Source organism: Anomaloglossus baeobatrachus, chromosome 1 (genome assembly GCF_048569485.1).
Source record: "Anomaloglossus baeobatrachus isolate aAnoBae1 chromosome 1, aAnoBae1.hap1, whole genome shotgun sequence".
NCBI classification, from domain to species: domain Eukaryota; kingdom Metazoa; phylum Chordata; class Amphibia; order Anura; family Aromobatidae; genus Anomaloglossus; species Anomaloglossus baeobatrachus.
In genome coordinates this window covers 693,946,029-693,964,872 of record NC_134353.1, presented here as the reverse complement: position 1 = coordinate 693,964,872, position 18,844 = coordinate 693,946,029, and the positions used below count along the sequence as shown (strand labels likewise).

The window sequence follows — 18,844 nt, the reverse complement described above, 5'->3', positions numbered from 1 at the left end:
TATTTAAATATGTAAGCACTTGAGCCCTTTTTGGTGTTATGACTTTTGTGTTTTATTTTGCAGATTCCCATTGCTGTTAGTGGAATCAGAGGAATTGGTTACCTTATCAAACATTACATTGTGGCCGAAAATGGAAACCTTCCCGCTAAACTGGTAACCCTATTAGTTAAGGTAGGCATAAAAATGTATCGCAACAAATGTTTTTATCTTCCTGAAATGGGAAGTTTTTGTCCTTGCATATTTTAAATGTGTTATTTATTAAAAAAAGTATATGGGACCATTTAAATTTACTTCTATGTAATTTTGAGTATACAAGTGACAGATATGATATGCAAATGGCATGAAAACGATACTTGCACTACAGACATCCAAAATGTCTTTAAAGGGTTAAAGTAATGGTCTCTAAAGTGGTCACCCCCAAATACTTGGTATAGCTGAGCATCTTCCTTTGGGGAAAATTAAATAAGCCATTGGCTTTTTTTCTCTGACGCCTCATTGGGGGACACAGGACCATGGGTGTTATGCTGCCTATCCGTAGGAGGACACGAAGTAGAAGCAAAAGCATAGCTCCTCCTCTGCAGTATACACCCCCTGGCCGAGCCAGGCAACCTCAGTTTTAGCTTAGTGTCTGTAGGAGGCACTTCCTTTCAAGGTTTGTTATTTTTTGAGGGCGACGGTTTCCTTTTGGGACCGATCTCCCACTACCATCAACGGGCGGGAACGTGGAGTGTCGCCTCCACGTACCCCCTCCTGCGACGCTGGATCCTGGGCTGTACGACGGGTTCCACAGACACCGATTTTCCAGAGCCCAGGGCAGAGGCACAATTCCTCAGCCCCTCTTTGCAGGCTCTGAGTTGAATATGACACCTGTGTGACCGGACACAGCAAGCTGACTCTGCTATTTCCACTGCCTGGACTGAAGCAGTGTTTAAGGTGAGATCCCCCCTGACTGGTTTCCCAGACAAAGGGAGAAAAGACTGTGCAGGGAAGGCTCCCAGGACTGCTGAATTTACAGTATTTATTATGAGAAAGTCCCTTGCTGATTGCAAGGAGGAGAGCCCCAGGGATCCTGAACTCAGTGTTAACTTTTCTCTAGCTTACTGGCTGGAGGAGGGGGAAGTCCCTCGCTGTTTGCAGAAAGTCCTGCACAGATAATTTACCGGTGGCAGGGGGAGGGCCCAGAGCTCAGGAACTCACGCTGTTTATTTGCTGTAGCAGAAAAGCCAGCAGAGATAACCACCAGTGACAAGCTGTGTGCTGACTGGAGGGAGAGGGAGGAAAACTGTCAGAAGCTCCCTTCCCGCCGTTTTTTACTACCCACAGCAGGGGGGGCACACTGACTTCTTCTTCGCGCTCTTTTAGCTCTAAGCCCCGCCCCCGCGGCCGTGATAAGCCCCGCCCCACAGGAAAGCATGCGAAGATCTCCACAGAGCTTACTCCTAAGGCTACTTTCACACTTGCGTTGGACGGGATCCATAGCATTGCGTTGTGTGATGGATGCAACGGATGCGTTGCATATAGTGGCACAACGGATGCTACAGATCGTACAAAATAACGCAATCCGTTATAGGTTTTTTTTCCTTGACTTGACACATCTGAGCATGCGCAGTTGTGTAAAGACTGTTGCGTTAACGGAATCCGTCAAATGACGGATTCTAACGGAATCCGCCACCATAGGCATCCATTATCAAAACAACGGACACCAACAGATTCCTGCAGGTTGCATTTTTTTGACACTCCGCCAAGCACAGAAAAACGCTACATGCAGCGTTCCATCCGCCCGACGGTCACTCGCGGTCAGCGTCAAAATAACTGATGTGCCGCGGGACGGATGCAATGCAAGACCATCCGTTGCTATCCGTAGCTAATAGAAGTCTATGAGGAATATTACGGATTCCTGCAACGGTTACCGTAATTCCTCAAGGCTGCGGATAGCAACGGAAGCCGTCCAATGCAAGTGTGAAAGTAGCCTTACTGAGGACAGGGCCATCGGCTGATTCTGGTGAGGTGCTTGCTTCACTTGTAGCTCTGCTGACTATTGCTCCCCCTCCTGGCATACTCCTATTAGGAACATGCAGAATTCTAAGGGCACTAAGAGTGCTAAGGCTCACATAGTCTCTTATTCAGCCTGCACTGCCTGCCACGCTGAGCTACCATGTAAACACACCTCTTCTCTCTGTGAGTCCTGTGCCCCTATAGTCCCCCAAGACCCCCCTGTCACCACCGCCGCAACTGTCAGCCCAGAGCCTAGGCCTCCCAGCCCACCGGAATGGGCACGGTTTCTGTCCCAATCCATGGAAAAACTGTCACAGAACCTGGTGCTAGCTATGCAATGTCGTCCTCCACACCCATCTGGGTCCCTGGACGGAACGCGGCCTGAGGATACCCCTATGGAGAATCCTTCTGAGGTAATACGGGCACATGCTTCACCGGTTGCAGGGATCAGGAAAAGAGCACACGGCCAGGTGTCTCCAGCACTCTCTCATGGCCCCCATGACTCTCCCTCGGGAGCACACAGGGCAGGCTCTCCCACACTCTCCACGGCTTCTGAAGAGCTGGAGGAGGGAGAATGCTGTTTATACCAGGAGGATTCCTTGGTTTCATCCTCCCCAGATGATCAAACTGCAATAGACTCCCTTATAGCCGCAATCAACCAAACTGCATGTGGAGGATCCCCCATTCACTACCACTGACCATGCGGTCTCCTTTAAGAGGGCAAGGAAACCCCAAAAGGTTTTCGCTGATCACCCAGAGTTTCAGGATATCCTCACAAAGCAAAGGGAGAAGCCTGACAGGCGCTTCGGTAACCGAAAACTCATGGAGTCCCGGTACCCTTTTGCCTCACCTGCCCCTAAGGGCTGGGCCGATCCGAAACAGTCCAGGACTAGGGAGACTCGGCCACGACGTTTTCCCCCCTCATGACTCCTTCGGCGCCCCGTAAGACACACTCATTGTATGAGGTCGACTGCGGCTCTTTCAACACATCTGGACGGCCGCCTTAGACGACAAATGGGTGCGAGACCTTGTGTCTTCGGTTACCACATAGAACCGACTCGGGGGTCGGGTCCGAAATTCTTTCTCTAAAACCCCCTAAAGACTCGAAAACGACGCAAAGCTTTTTTCTCAGCAATCCACTCGCTCCAAACAGCAGGAGTGATAATACCTGTCCCAGACGACGAGAAGTTCGGGGGTTTTTATTCCAACCTCTTTGTAGTCCCCAAAAAGGATGGGTCAGTTCGACCCATCCTGGACCTCAAACACCTAAACATGTGCATGTACGGAGATTCAGAATGGAGTCCCTAAGGTCCATTATTGCATCCATGGTCGAAGGGGAATTCCTCGCCTCCATAGACATCAAGGACGCGTACCTGCACATACCCATCGCCCCAGATCACCAAAAGTTCCTCCGCTTCGCAGTTCAGGACTCCCACTTACAATTCGTAGCTCTACCCTTCGGCCTTGCAACCGCACCAAGGGTCTTGACCAAAGTCATGGCGGCCGCCATGAGCGTCCTTCACGCCAGGGGAGTAGTCGTTCTCCCTTACTTGGATGACCTCCTCATCAAGGCCCCCTCCTTCCGCGACTGCTCCACCAGCGTACAGATCACTGTGGACACCCTATCCCGCTTAGGGTGTAGTGAATCTAGACAAATCATCCCCGATCCCACCACGATCCATCACCTTCTTGGGCATGTCCCTGGACACCCGTCGGGGCTTGATCTTTCTCCCTCAGGACAAGGCGATCGCTCTTCAACGAGCGGTACGCTGCCTTCTACGTCCTCCGTCTCGCTCCATTCGATTCAGCATGAAAGTGCTCGGCAGGATGGTGGCGGCTATGGAAGCAGTACCCTTTGCTCAACTGCACCTCCGCCCACTGCAGCTAGCCCTTCTAGCGGCCTGGGACAAGAGCCCCTTCTCCCTGGACAGACATCTTCACCTGACGCCTTCAGTCAGGTACGCACTCCGCTGGTGGCTTCGGTCCTCATCCCTATCGAAGGGGAGATCTTTTCTCCCAGTGAACTGGCTGGTCCTGACCATGGACGCCAGCCTCCTAGGCTGGGGAGCAGTGTACCGGCACCACACTGCTCAAGGACGTTGGACGCCCCAGGAGTCTTCCCTACCCATAAACATCCTGGAACTCCACACGATCTTCCTCGCGCTCAGAGGGTTCTGCCCTCTGCTAGCGGGTCGTCAGATTCGAGTCCAATCGGACAATGCGACAGCTGTAGCCTATATCAATCGGCAGGGGGGCACCCGCAGCAAAGCGGCTTATCTCGAGGCCCACAAAATCCTCAGCTGGGCCGAATCGATGGGATCAGTGATATCAGCGGTACACATACCGGGGGTAGAGAACTGGGCAGCAGACTTTCTAAGTCGCCAAGGCCTGGCCGCCGGAGAATGGTCTCTCCACCCAGATGTGTTTCTACACATCTGCACTTGCTGGGGCACACCAGACGTGGACCTAATGGCCTCAAGGTTGAATACAAAGGTACCCGCGTTCATAGCCAGGTCACGCGACCCGCAGTCCATCGGTGTGGATGCTCTAGTCTGCTCCTGGCACCACTTCCGCCTGCCTTACATATTTCCACCTCTACCCCTATTGCCGCGGGTAATCAGGAAGCTCAAGGCAGAGGGAGTCCCGGTGATACTGATAGCACCGGACTGGCCCAGGCGCGCCTGGTACGCCGAATTAGTACAAATGCTCACAGACGCACCGTGGCGCCTTCCAGACATCCCAGACTTACTGATCCAAGGGCCCATTTCCCATCAGAGCTCCAGAGCCCTGAAGCTGACGGCATGGCCATTGAGACCTGGGTATTAACAAGAGCGGGATTCTCCCCCGCGGTTATTTCCACCATGATCAGCGCCCGAAAGCCTGCTTCATCCCGCATTTACCACCGTACGTGGAAAATCTTCCTTTCATGGTGCAGGGAAACTAACGTCCAGCCTATGCCTCTGGCCATCCCCAGAATTCTCGACTTTCTACAGTCTGGCTTGCAAGTGGGGTTGGCTCTCAGTTCCCTTAAAGGGCAGGTCTCAGCGCTCTCAATCTCCTACCAATGCCGCCTGGCTCAAAAACCGCAAGTCAAGACCTTCCTCCAGGGCGTTTCCCATCTAGTTCCCCCGTACAAACGGCCGCTGGACCCATGGGACCTCAACCTCATTCTCGATGGTCTCCAGAGGTCTCCCTTTGAACCCCTCAAGGAATCCTCCGTTACTCTTCTGTCCTGGAAGGTAACATTCCTGGTGGCAATTACATCCATCAGACTGGTTTCGGAGCTAGCAGCACTCTCTTGCCGCGAGCCTTTTCTGATCTTTCACCAGGACAAGGTGGTTCAGCGCCCCCTTCCGGATTTCCTTCCAAAGGTTCTTACCCCGTTTCATTTGAACGAGGACATTGTTCTGCCTTCCTTTTGTCCACACACAGTACATAGGGTAAAAAGGTCTCTGCATTCGTTAGACCTTGTCAGAGCTCTCAGATATTACATATCCAGGACAGCCCCCTTTAGGAAAACGGACTCTTTGTTCGTCATTCCTGAGGGGCCTAAGAAGGGACAGGCAGCTTCAAAGGCGACTCTGGCTCGCTGGATTCGCTCTGCGATCCAGGAAGTCTACCGCTTGCAACTCAAGCCCATTCCTTGCTGCGGGCTCATTCCACGCGAGCAGTTGGCGCTTCGTGGGCCATTCGGCATCAGGCTTCAGTGGAACAGGTGTGTAAGGCTGCGACCTGGTCTAGCCTACATACGTTTTCAAAGCATTACAGAATCCATACCTAGGTTTCAACTGAGGCATATCTTGGTAGGAAAATTCTGCAAACGGCAGTAGAGCACACCTCTCAGTAGGCGCTCCAGGCTGTCTGGGACTGATTCCTAGTCCTTGGGTTGTGTTGTCTTATTTTATGTTTCCCACCCATGGACTGCTTTAGGACGTCCCATGGTCCTGTGTCCCCCAATGAGGCCTCAGAGAAAAACGGATTTTTGTGTACTCACCGTAAAATCGTTTTCTCTTAGCCATCATTGAGGGACACAGCACCCACCCTGTTGCCCTGTTGGGCCTTGGTTCTCTCAGTACCTTATTTGGTTATGACTCTTCTTTTCTCATGTTCCTCTGTTGAGAAGTTTTTACTGTTTTTTCTCCTACTGCTTGTGTACTAAAACTGAGGCTGCCTGGCCCGGCCAGGGGGTGTATACTGCAGAGGAGGAGCTATGCTTTTGCATCTACTTAGTGTCCTCCTATGGATAGGCCGCATAACACCCATGGTCCTGTGTCCCCCAATGATGGCTAAGAGAAAACAATTTTACGGTGAGTACACAAAAATCCGTTTTTTTTTCTTTTTTTTTTTCTTTTCTTGTTGAAAGACCTAGACACATCTTGTTATGCCAAACCAGGGTGCCTATCATGTTGCTTGGGAAGGGTACATAAAGCTTCTATTTACCCATGGATGGGACTCCTAAGCAGTATTTTGTGATGGAATCTTGCATTAGAATGACTTTAAGTTCTTTTAAGCATAGCTGACCTAACCAGTAGCAATGTCATGTGCAGGGATGCCTTCACTTAGGAATACCCAGAACTATTCTCACTATTGCATAGATACAACTGTGTTCAAACAAGCAATAGTGTATGCTTCTCGGCATTATCACTGGATTTTTGGGCCTTATAGTACTCATTCAGAATTCAATTTCTAGGATTTTTGTTTTTTTTTCGGTTACAGATAAGCAATAAAGAAGTCTGATAGCTGAATTAGCCCAGGGAAACTACATCGTTACATAGCTGCCTGAGACTGCATGAGAAAAACAATGTATTTCAGATTTTTATTTTTTTTTTCACTTTATTTATTACAATGGAGCATAATTATAGATACTAGATTGCAAACTAAACCTCAAGTCTTAAAATGCAGCAGATTCATCATAGTAGTTCCTGCTAATTGATAAATCATGTGTAGTTACACTACTTTGTGCTTGAAAAAATGTGCGTAACAAAATCTGAAGACCTAAAAAGTGTCGAAAACAAAATTCTGTCACATAAACTTGATAAGTCTCCCTCAGTGCATAGTCCACTAGTAGTTTTGCCCATTTCTGTCTTTTTTTTTTTTTCTTTAAAAAAAAAAAACGTGTATTCCGGTAAGCTTCTTTGTTTGTTGCTTAAGGAACCATATTATTTGTGTTTCTCCTACAGTGTCTCCAGAACCCATCAAGTGATATTAAGCTGATAGCAGAAAAGATGATCTGGTGGGCCAACAAAGACCACTTGCAACCACTAGACCCACAAACAATTAAGCCGGTTCTCAAAGTGTTACTAGATAACACAAAAGACAAAAACACAAGTGTGCGTGCATACAGTGACCAAGCCATAGTCAACCTTTTGAAACTAAGACTTGGCAACAACGTTTTCCAGGTATGTACCTACTTAAAGAACTAAGCCTCATTACCATAGCAGTACTCAGTTCAGTGTTTGTAAGCTAAAGCCAGGTGTGACGGAAGCACGACGCAAAAGTATAATCAGGAGCTCTGTGCCTATTCTTTAGTGTGGACTAGGGCTGGAAGGCCCTGTGCGCACTAGAAAATTGAAAATTCCGCAGGGTCTGAAAGATTACCGCACCCGCGGTAAAAAAAAATGCGGCAAACCGCACCCGAAAACCGCATGCGGTTTGCTGTGGGTGGGTACGTGTGTTTTAATGCATTCAATGCAATAAAGCACATTGAAAAAAAAAGTCATTTCTCTGACGCCTCATTGGGGGACACAGGACCATGGGTGTTATGCTGCTTATCCATAGGAGGACACTAAGTAGATGCAAAGATGTTAGCTCCTCCCCTGCAGTATACACCCCCTGGCCCAGCCAGGCTACTCCAGTTTTAGCTTAGTGTCTATAGGAGGCACATCTCTGCAGACTACTGCAGCAAGAATTTTTTGTTTTTAGAGGGCGACGGTTCCTTCGGGGATCGATTTCCCAAAACCATCAACAGGCGGGAACGCGGAGTGTCGCCTCCCCGTACCCCCTTCTGCGACGCTGGATCCTGGGCTGTTACTCACTGGACGACAGGTCTCATGGCACTGATTTTCCAGAGCCCAGAGCAGATGAAAACTTCCTCCATCCCTCTTGCAGGCTCTGAGTTGATACATGCTCCGCACCAGCGTGACCAGACTGCCATCTCCACAGGAGCTGAGGTGAGATCATTCCGATTTTTCCAGAGCACATGAAAAACTTCCTCAGTCCCTCTTGCAGGCTCTGAGTTGATACACGCTCCGCACCAGTGTGACCAGGCAGCAGGCATCAGACTGCCATCTCCACAGGAGTTGAGATCCTTCTGATTTTTCCAGAGCCCCAGAGCAGATTAAAAACTTCCTCAGTCCCTCTGGCAGGGTCTGAGTTGATACACGCTCTGTTACCGGGCACAGCAGACAGGAATTGGAGCAAAGGTCACACTGACTGGATTGGGCTGATGCAGACTCCTACACAGCATTCCACCTGTGGCGGGGGGAGGGGACAGCTCCCAGGACTCAGTGCAGCCGCAGCTGCGGTACACTTATAGAGTTTTTTTCTGTCCACCATTGTTGTGCAGGGCTGGAGTGGGAAAGGGAGTCCCTTACCACCATTTTTTTTTGTTTATTATATTTTCTCATGCCTTCTTGTCAGAGCTAAGCCCTGTCCCCTCCGACACTCGATAAGCCACGCCCCCTCACGAAAGCGCGCGTAACTCTCCTCACACAGGATCTGCAGAGCATTGCTCCCTCTTGTTGTGATCAGAGCCTGTGGGCGTCTCTCAGAGCTGGCTTCCTCCTTCCCACAGGAACTGGGACACAGGAGGAGGGGGGGAAGGTCCATCAGGTTTTGGGTGAGTTATATCCTCACTTGCACATTAGCTGTGCACAGCATTGCTCCCTCATTACAATAGAGTTTGTGGCTCATCAGCCAGAGGCTGCAGTCACATGTTTTATGCCCTGCACAACTACAGCAACAACTGGGAGCAGCGTACAGCCGTGCCTTGGTAAGTCCACCGCTTGCACTCCCATTCCTCTATCTTTTCGAACACCATTTTTAATCTCCGGATTCTGCTCCCCATAGACTTTTATGGGGCGGATTCCGGACCGGATCTGGATATTTTTTTTATATATATATATATATATATATATATATATAATATATATGAGAGTCCGCCTAGCTCTAGTGTGGACGCATCTTGGATTTGTTTTACAAACACTAATTCAAACATCTAACAAATAAATGAGGCCAGTCTTTTAGAAATTTTTCAGAAAGCACATGGAGGAAGGGGGGGCCGATGGGATTAATCTCCTGCTGGACAGCTCCATTTTTGACTGATGGCCAGCTGAAGTACCATCCCTTAACCTTATGGGACTGAGATTAGTGATATTTTGTCTTGCTGGAGAAAGTGCACCAAGGAAGGTGTCTGCTGAAGCCAATTGTCTCATTTTTTTTTGTATGCTTGGTGTTCCTTTAATGGGTTAAGTTACCACAGTTTTTTCTTTTCTGGCATATATTCGGTTACCTTAATAAGTGAACTCATAGGCCACATGGTCGAGAGTGATATTGGAGAATATAAGGTGAAACAATAATCTGATGTCTTCATCGGTTTTGTTCTTCACATGTAAGCAGTTCTGTACTTGTTACTGCTATAGAATACTTCAGGAAAATACAAAGTAAACCTGCTAAGTCTGTTTTACTAATACATGCACATTCCTTTAATCCAGCAGCTCCTATTCCAGAAAGTCCCACAATATGAAACATAGTATAATAAAGAATTACAAGACCAGAAGCCAAAGACTTGTACAAACTATGTCAGACATTACAGAGTAACACAGTTCAATAGCACAAGTGAGGGTCATGCTCACAAAAGCTTACAATCTATAAGGCCCCTTTCACATTGCGTTTTACCTTCCGCTCACAGGTCCCGTCGGGGCATCCGTCCGGACCGCCCCTCCCCCACTCTGCCAAGCGTCTTCCAGACGCATGCGCCCGGCAGGGCCATTCACTGTTATGGAGCGCACTGCGTTAGCATGTGCTCTGTTTTGTGCCATTTTGTACACATATACGTTTCTGCAGACGGACACACGAACGTACTCCTCTACATTCGGGTGTCCATCTGCAGAATCGTATATGTGCAAAAAATGGCACAAAACAGAGCACACGCTAACGCAGTGCACTCCATAACAGTGAATGGCCCTGCCAGGCGCATGCGTCCGGAGCACGCTTTGCAGAGTGGGGGAGGGGCGGTCCGGACGGATGCCCCGACGGGACCTGTGGACGTAGAGAACAATGCAATGTGAAAGGAGCCTAAGGAAATAGGGTGACACACAAGGTAAAACTGCTTGTATTCTATTGTGTAGTCATCTACAGTGCTGCTCACCATTATTGGCACGCCTTAATTTTTTTCACTCACTTTACAATATCTTCAGAAATAAATGGAAATGTACCAAAGTTATATCCTCAGGATTTTTTAATTAGTGACCCAAAGTAATACAATGTTTTATTGTTTGTATGTCAACTTACTTATTGCAATTTCAAAGAAAAAACAGAATAAAGCGCATGTACAGCAATAAAGGTACCCTAATTAATACTTTACTGTACACCCTTTGGCATTGATGACAGTCTCCAAATGTTTCTTGTAGCCATCTAAAAGCTTCTTGCACTTTCTCAGCTGGTATTTTCTTCATTCTTCCGTTACAGTTTGTTCAAGCTCTTGAATGTTTGCAGGTTTCTTTTTCCCAATGGCAGATTTCAGCTCACCCCAAACATTTTCAATGGGATTGAGGTCAGGACTCATTGCTGGCCATTTTAAAACAGATATTTTTTTTCTTTTTCAACCATTCTTGTGAGCTTTGGGTCATTGTCTTGCTGGAGGACCCATGATTTTCAACTCAAACCAAGTTTTCTTACACTGGGTAGGACATTTCACTCTAAAATCTCTTGATAATTCTCTGATTTCATGATTCCTGTGATATGGTCAAGGCCTCCAGTACCAGACACAGCAAAGCAACCCCACAGCATTATGAATTCTCCACCATACTTAACTGTTGGTAGCATGTTCTTTTTGTTTCATCTGTCCACAGAACATTTTCCCAGAATGATTGTGGTTTGTGAAGGTACTCTTTGCCAAAGATCAGTCGTTCCTTTTTATGTCTTTTCTTCAGCAATGGTTTCTTCCTTGGCCTTCACCGATAAAGGTCTGCTTGGTTTAGTGTGCGGCGTACACCATGACTCCAGACTGTTCCAGGTTGGCCTTCAAGTCTTTGGATGTTTCACGTGGTGTATTTTCTACCATTCGCACCAACCTTCGAAGACATCGCTTGTCAATTTTCCTCTTTCCCCACGACCAGGGAGGCTCTTGACGGTTACATGCTTGGCAAACTTCTTAATAACATTGCACACTGTTGAAGCTGGGATACCAAGGTCTTTGGAGATGGCCTTATACCCTTTAGAAGTTTTGTGTTTGCTAATAGCAATTTTGAAGTGCTCAGACAGCTCACCATTTTCACAAAGGAACAGGGCCTACCCTGTGGCTTTTTAAAACAATGAAGTCATCATTCATTGGCTAATTCATGTCACATGGGCACCGACAATTTATCACAGGTGATTTGTGATTTAACCGCAGGCGAGTCAAAATGTGTTTCCATACTAATATAATGTAAAGGTGCCACTACCAGTGTCACAGCAAGCTTTAGGTTTTACTTCCCCCTCCCCCCTCCATTGTTTTAAATTATTGTTTATCATTTCTATTTCACACGAGTGATCTATACAAAAAAGCGGTTTCATTTTATTCATTTTTTTCTGTAGATAGTCCACATTATGTACTTAAACTTCATGGGTGCCAATAACAATGTACAGGACTGTATATAATAAAGAGGTTGTCTGGCCTTTGGGTCTAAGTCTGCAGTTGGTTTATGTGACTGCAGACTTGTGAATCCTCACAGCCTGGAGCTGGTGGGCGCATGATTACAAGTATGTGATTTGTATATTTGCAATTGATCACATGCTAACTAAACATTTGTGGCCTTATTCAACATAAGTGAATTGAGCGTGCCTGGATAAGTCTTGTCAGCATGTGATATCTTTTTGATCACTTGACCACACCAAAGAATCACAAAGGAGAATCCTTACAGCACACACACTGCACATATCGCGTCTACAGACTTGTAGCCTAATGCCGGACAACCGCTTTACGGGTATTCATGTAAAGCTCCATGAACCAGTCATTAGCACATATCTAGTTATGTCTAAATAAAAAGTGATACTGCCACTGATGAGCCATAGTATTTAAACCACTGATGGGTGACTAAATTACAGTACTATCTCATGACTGGGGTACCTGTTATGAAAATGGCATATATTAGGCAGCAAGTTGAGTCAATTCCTGAAGTTGATCTATTGGAAACAGAATATGTTGTAAGGATATATGCAACTTTGACAAGGAGTAAATTGTGATGGATAACTGGGTCAGAGTATCTCCAAAACGGCAGGGCTTGTGGGAAGTTCCCAGTGTGAAGTGGGTATAACCTACCAGATGTGGTCTAACGATGGCCAACTGGTGACCCGGTGACGGCATGAAAGGCACATAGAAGGGAGAATTGGGAGCTGAGATTTGCTAGAACATCAAAGTCAAGCGTGAAGGGTTGCGGGATCGAGAACAAACATGTTTGTTTCTACTGGATGACATGAGATCTACTTACAGTGTGCCCTATCTCTGGCAGATATGGTTAAAAACTTCTGGGTTTAGACCTTTCAACCATTGAGAGGCCTATGCAGCTTTGGATGTAGGTGGAGCAGTTGTCCACTTCATGGATTTGCACCACTACGATTGCCAGACTGTTCTGTTCTGCCCATGATCGGATTCGGGCTACCTCTGATATTACTGTCTTGCTCTGAGTTTCACCGTGGTGGTTGATGTATGGTACGGCTGTGGCATTATAACACTGAATTTGGATTTGGTGGTCCGAGAGAAGGTCCTGACAATAAAGGGCAGAACTATGGCTTTGAGTTCTGGAATGTTAATGGGAAGGGACGATTTTTAAACTTTCCAGAACATTTCTTGAACTGTGTAACTCCGAAACACTGCTCCCCAACCGAGAAGGTTGGTGTCTCTCATCACAATCATGTCGTCACGAGCATATCAGGAGGAATGATCTCCCGTGGAGAATGAGGCTACCTACCTGACCTAGGTGTCTTTGACTATCAAGAGCCATTCATCCCAAAACAGGAGGAATTGACCACCTACCCTGAGTGGTTACTCCAGTGGGAGCTCACTGTCATGTGGAGGAAAATCTGTGAGATCTGGATGTTGCCGACCTACTTTGATGCTCGTGTTACCTCCAGGAAGGAGCTGGTCTGAAACAGGGTTTTTTCCATTCCTGTCACACCTGACTCTTTTGCTGATGACAGGAAGTCCCAGGAGATCAAAACTGACGAAAGGAGCGAAACTCAAGTGTTGGTCTTTTGGGAGGAGGACGCTTTGACTTTTTGTTGGGGAAGTGAAGTGCTCTTCCCATCGGTGATGTCAAAATGATCTGGTCTAGCTGCATTCCAAAGAGCTAGGAAACCTGGAATGAAAGACTGGTGAGAGACTTCTTGGATGGCGCATCAGCGTTCCATGTCTTAAGTCCTAGGGACCGGCAGATGGCCATGATATTGCTGGACACTGAGGCCGACCACCCAGAATTGTCGAGGGAAGCTGAGAGGAGATCTTTTTCCTATGTGAGCTATCTGGCTAGTCAAGACCGTTAGATCGTCAGTTGAGGTCCCAGATACAATACCCTGACATAGTGGTTTATCCCAAGCAGAAACTGATTTTGAGAGACTCAAGTAGGAGAAAAGGCCGGGCAGAGGGGTGTCCACAATCTAGAGACTCAGTCTGTTTCTTGAGGAGCCTGCTGGTCTACAGTGAAAGCAGTAGCCCTCCACCACTAGAAGTAGCCTGGAAGACCACACAAATTCCTTTTCCTGAAGATGAAATAAAGCTCCCTCTTCAGAGACTTGGAAGAGGGTCGTCAGGTCCCCATGGTGGGAGTCGCTTGTACTAGCCCGTCTTCCATCCGTATGCTGTCCCAGTCTGGTGGGTGAGCGGTGCTGGAGATGGATGGCAAGGACTGTCTGCCTTGGATGCCTTTTAACCACCGAAGTGTTGTGTAAATGTCCTGGCAGATAGACTGTTAAGGAGAAATTCCACAGTTTTGGGAAAGAAATCTTCGAGTTAATGTATGCTGAAATCTCAAATCTCAAATTGAAGGTCACTGAGTGCCGGCAGAGAAATTCAGACTACACAAATACTGCTGGAATAAATTCCTTTCTCATTGAAAAGTAGGTGCACATGTGACGTGCTTTATTATTACAAGCCTTTTTATAGAACAGTAATGGGTTAATCTTTTAGCAAAATTCCTAAGTATGCTATTGGTTATATTAAAAGCATATGCAGAAAGCATGTAATATGTGTCCTTGTCACGTATCTTGCAGTCATAGATCCGAACTTTGTAGACAGTCATCATTATCAATCTCTTCATTCTTTTCCCTCATATTTGAAATCAGCTGCAGGCTATATCTTGTTACTCATATATAAAAGAAAGCTTGGTTATAGAAAAGCATATGAAAGAAATATATATCTTGTTTTCTCACAGTAAAAAGCATATAGAAAAATATATTGTATTCTCAAAAGACCAGAACGGGTATGGCGTGGATCAGAGTGTTCTCTCTGTCTCTTAGGGGGGTGACAGAGTAATTCTCCCCCTCTATTTCTCCAATCACAAGCTAAGCTTGAAAGACAAAAAAACTGAGAAAGTTAATCAAAATCAACAAACCTGATTTAGAAACCGGTAGAAGGGGAATCGTGTCTGCTTACTACGGACACTAGGCTAAAACTGATTAAGGCCCTGTGTGCACTGGAAAACGGAATTTTCTTAAGAAAATTCCGCAGGGTCTAAAAGATTACTGCACCCGCGGTAAAAAAAATGCGGCAAACCGCACCCGAAAACCGCATGCGGTATTGCCGTGGTTTTGCCGCGGGTTGGTACATGTGTTTTAATGCATTCAATGCAATAAAGCACATTGAAAGAAAAAAAAAGTAATTTTTCATCTGAGATAGATAAATAGACAGAAGAATAGATAGAGGGATAGATAGAGGACAGATCAATCAACAATCGACACTGCATTTCTCACGAGCAGTAATGTGTTCACATTACCGGCCGTGGGAAATGCCCTGTGGTTACCTCTCTGCAGGCTCGTTGCGAGGCTGCATTCAGCGCTGTGTGTCAGTTGCGGCTAGATGCAAGCGCCGCGGGACCTCGGTGGATTACAGTGGAGCTGTGTGTTTGGGGAGGGGTTAATAAAATGGTGAAAGAGGGGGCTTTTTGTGTTTTATTTAAAATAAAGGATTTTTCGGTGTGTGTGTGTTTATTCACTTTACTTACAGTACAGGTATATCATGAAAGCTGTCTCATAGACACTGCATGATTAAAGCCTGGACTTAGTGGCGGCGATGCGCTGCCATTAACTCATTATTACCCTGATTGCCACAGCATCACGGCAACAGGAAGAGCCGGGACACTCCGGGACTGGCGCATAATGGATGAGACAGTCCCGGGGCAGCTGCGGGCTGATATTCTCGGCTGCGGGAGGAGGGGCATTAACCCTGTCCCTCGCCCTCTCCAGCCTGAGAATACCGGGCCGCCGCTGTGTGTTTACCTCGGCTGGATGGTAAAAAATACGGTGGAGCCCACGTGTTTGGTTTTTTTTATATGTCCGTTTGATTTTTGTGTGTATTCTATATGTTTGTGTCTGTGTATGAGTGCGATGCGTGTGTTCTATGTCTGTGTCTGTGATATGTGTGTGTTTACTCTCTGCTCCACTTCCTCTTCCTGTCATAATGACATTACTTCCTTGCAAACCGCAGGCAGTGATGAACATTATGTCCCGAAACCGTGAAATACCGCAGGGAATAACGCAGGAAAACGCAATGAACCGCACAGAATTTGCTACCTGCGTTATTCCTTGCGGGATTTCCCGATTACATTGCAGTCAATGGAGTGAAATGCTGCAGCGACATGTGGAAAAGAAGTGACATGCAGTTATTTTTGCTGCGGGAATCCCGCAGCAAAACATGGAGCTGTCAAAATCCACATAGTGCGCACAGCATTTTTTTTCCCCATAGTATTTGCTGGTGAATCACTGCAGAGATGTTATGAACATAACATGCAGTGAAACATGCAGCAAAAACGCAGGAAATCCTCGTCAAAAACCGGTAAGTGCGCACAGGGCCTAACTCTTCAGCAGTTTACACCCACCAACTGTAACTAAGCTAATTGTTTTGCCTAATGTCAGCCTCCTAGTGACAGTAGCAGGCACCCATGGTTTCCTGTGTCCCCCAATGAAGCCATATAGAAAATCCATTTAAGCATGTTTGATATTATGCACGAACTGCACATGTTTTGTAACCACACTGACCATCACTCTATGGCCTCAGTTCCACATGCGTATAGCTTCCGATACAAGAGCATTGGAAGTGATATGCTAATGACCCTCTGCTGCGAGTATGAGCTGAGGGTCATGTGATTGTGATCCGGTTTTGCGATCGGATCGCAACTGCGGGAAAGGAGGAAGCACTTTCTCCCTTTCCTCCGCGGCTTGTCTCTGCATACATCGCACTGCCATCGGATGACGCATGAGTGCAGTGCGATGTTTCACATGGACCCATAGACTTGTATGTGTGTGTGTGTGAGAGTCGAGACTTGCTGCCAAACGTTATGAGATGGTATGAGAAATTAATCGCAGATGGTCACTACCCCATAGTTGTGCACTGGTTTGAGTGCAATACAATGTTTTATCGAATTGCACTCGTCTATGCAAAACGAAAGAGGAACCGAGGCCTATGGCCCAGAATTCTCTTGTAAATTGCTTTGAAAAGTCACAAATTGTGGCGCAATTCAGAGCTGTGCAAACACTTTATAACTTTTGCCGTTTTCATGCCAGTTTATCGAAGGGCCTCCAAAATTAGAAGAACAGTGGCGTCCTGGCCAAGCTCTATTAATTTATGATGAACTGTGGCATTCCCCACCCCATAAATATTACTTCACTCTGGAACTGGAGTAATTCGTGGTGAGGGTTCACATCACTCGTCAGACGCTCCTAATTCATTAAGATGTGCTCCTCCTAATGAATCAAGAGCTTCTGCCTCCAACACACTCCCTCATCAAAACTAATAAGAAAATGAATGGTCATGATGAACCTTACATCTTCATAACTGATGTAAGAAGATTGAATTATTTAGTTTTCCTGCATATAAAAAACATAATTTTAATTTTTTAAGCTACTGTGTTTTTCCATAGGATGTGACAAAGATACTGGACACGGCCAGCATAGACATGCTGAATGAAAGTAACCGGCGATCCCTGAAGAAGCTTGCAGCGCAGCCTGACTCAAATGAACAGATAGATGAAACAATCCTAACGTGAACAGAAATTCTATTGGCTGCATCAGCATTTCACCTCGGATAATTTACTTTTGTTATTTTTGTTAATTGCACTGATTATAAAGTGCACAGAAACTATTGGCTCTCCAAAAAAAAGAACTAAATGAAGTTATATATTGCTGTAAACCCTCCAAGCGTTGTTAAAATACAATTGAAATCTATCAAGAAACAATGTGGTAAAAGAAATTTGCTACTGGCTGTTGCAAAAAAACATAGAAATGAACTAGGATTAAGATAAATGGCATGAACTGGGATGGTGTAACACAACTATGTCCCTGAAGGAAACCCTCACTGTCCATCTTCAGGGTGATGCAGAGACCAGAATCAAGATTGAACACCTACATTTGATATGCAAACCATTCTAAGGCCAATTTTACCATGTTTAGGCTCAAAATCCAACCTAAGCATATTAGCAGCATGAAGGTATGCAGACACTAACTTGCAACTCTTTAGGAACAAAATGATAATTAAAGCAGCACTCCAGACACAACTTAAACACTGGGCAGACCACAAGTGAGAGGTGCATGACAAACATTGCAGGAATACCAAACACCCCAGCAACGTGCAACAATACTACAGGTTCTGCACAAGGCATAGCATTTGCTTGAAGTTTTCTGTTCGGCCATTAGTCTCCAACTTGTGTCTCTACTGCTGTTGAAAAATTGCCATTCCTAAGCGGCTGAAGGACGTGTAGGGTGGTAGCTTTGCAACAGAGGAAATAAACGTTTTGTAGAGCATGGCACAATACTCCTAAAACATTGATGTATTTGTTCAGTTGTTCAGACCAACATGTTAAAAAAAAAAATTACTTCCAGAATAAAAAAAAAATCCATGCTCTAATTAACCAAAGGTTTAAATTATTTCTTATTGTAAATAGTGTGCCAGTATATTTTCTTGAGTTATGTGTAAAACTTATGGCTTCTGATCATCACTTTTTTGCTTTTTTAAATGCTTGCAAAACTGCCATAAGTGGGTTTTTTTGGCATTTTTATTTAATATTTTAATTAGCCATTTTTTCTGCACTATAAATAAACCTAACATATGTTGGTTGTCAACTTAAACATACATTTTTGACCTCTCAAACAAAAAAATCATGGACACTAAAAAATGTTTTGCGGGTATGCCACATCCCTCTATATAGACCATGCCTCCAAATTTACACAATCGAGTGCTCATTAGTCACAAGTAGAGTTGAGCGGATTGCTAAAAATCTCGGTCCGGCGGATCAGTTGTGGGTTGACAAGGAAGTCCGAGATCCGGAATCCGGGCTAATATATGTCAATGAGGAGCGGAATCCGGGACGAGAGAAAGAGAAAAATAAATAAAAAAAAACCTAAAAATAAAAATTTGCCGAATCCGGATCGTGCACCCGGAATT

At 46.0% G+C, this 18,844-nt stretch overlaps 1 protein-coding gene across 2 annotated transcripts in view; it reads left to right on the top strand.

The window, feature by feature from the left end:
• Window positions 1–18,624, top strand: part of GCN1 (GCN1 activator of EIF2AK4) — a 214,029-nt gene extending 195,405 nt beyond the window's left edge. Inside the window, exons 56-58 of one of the 2 annotated variants that reach the window (XM_075320343.1) lie at window positions 64–171; window positions 7,176–7,394; window positions 17,325–18,624. In XM_075320343.1, the coding sequence (XP_075176458.1) occupies window positions 64–171; window positions 7,176–7,394; window positions 17,325–17,450 (453 nt within the window). In that variant the 3' untranslated portion in view covers window positions 17,451–18,624. The remainder of the gene's footprint in view (window positions 1–63; window positions 172–7,175; window positions 7,395–17,324) is intronic. The other variant, XM_075320336.1, reaches the window with a different exon arrangement.
• Window positions 18,625–18,844: the final 220 nt, after the last annotated feature.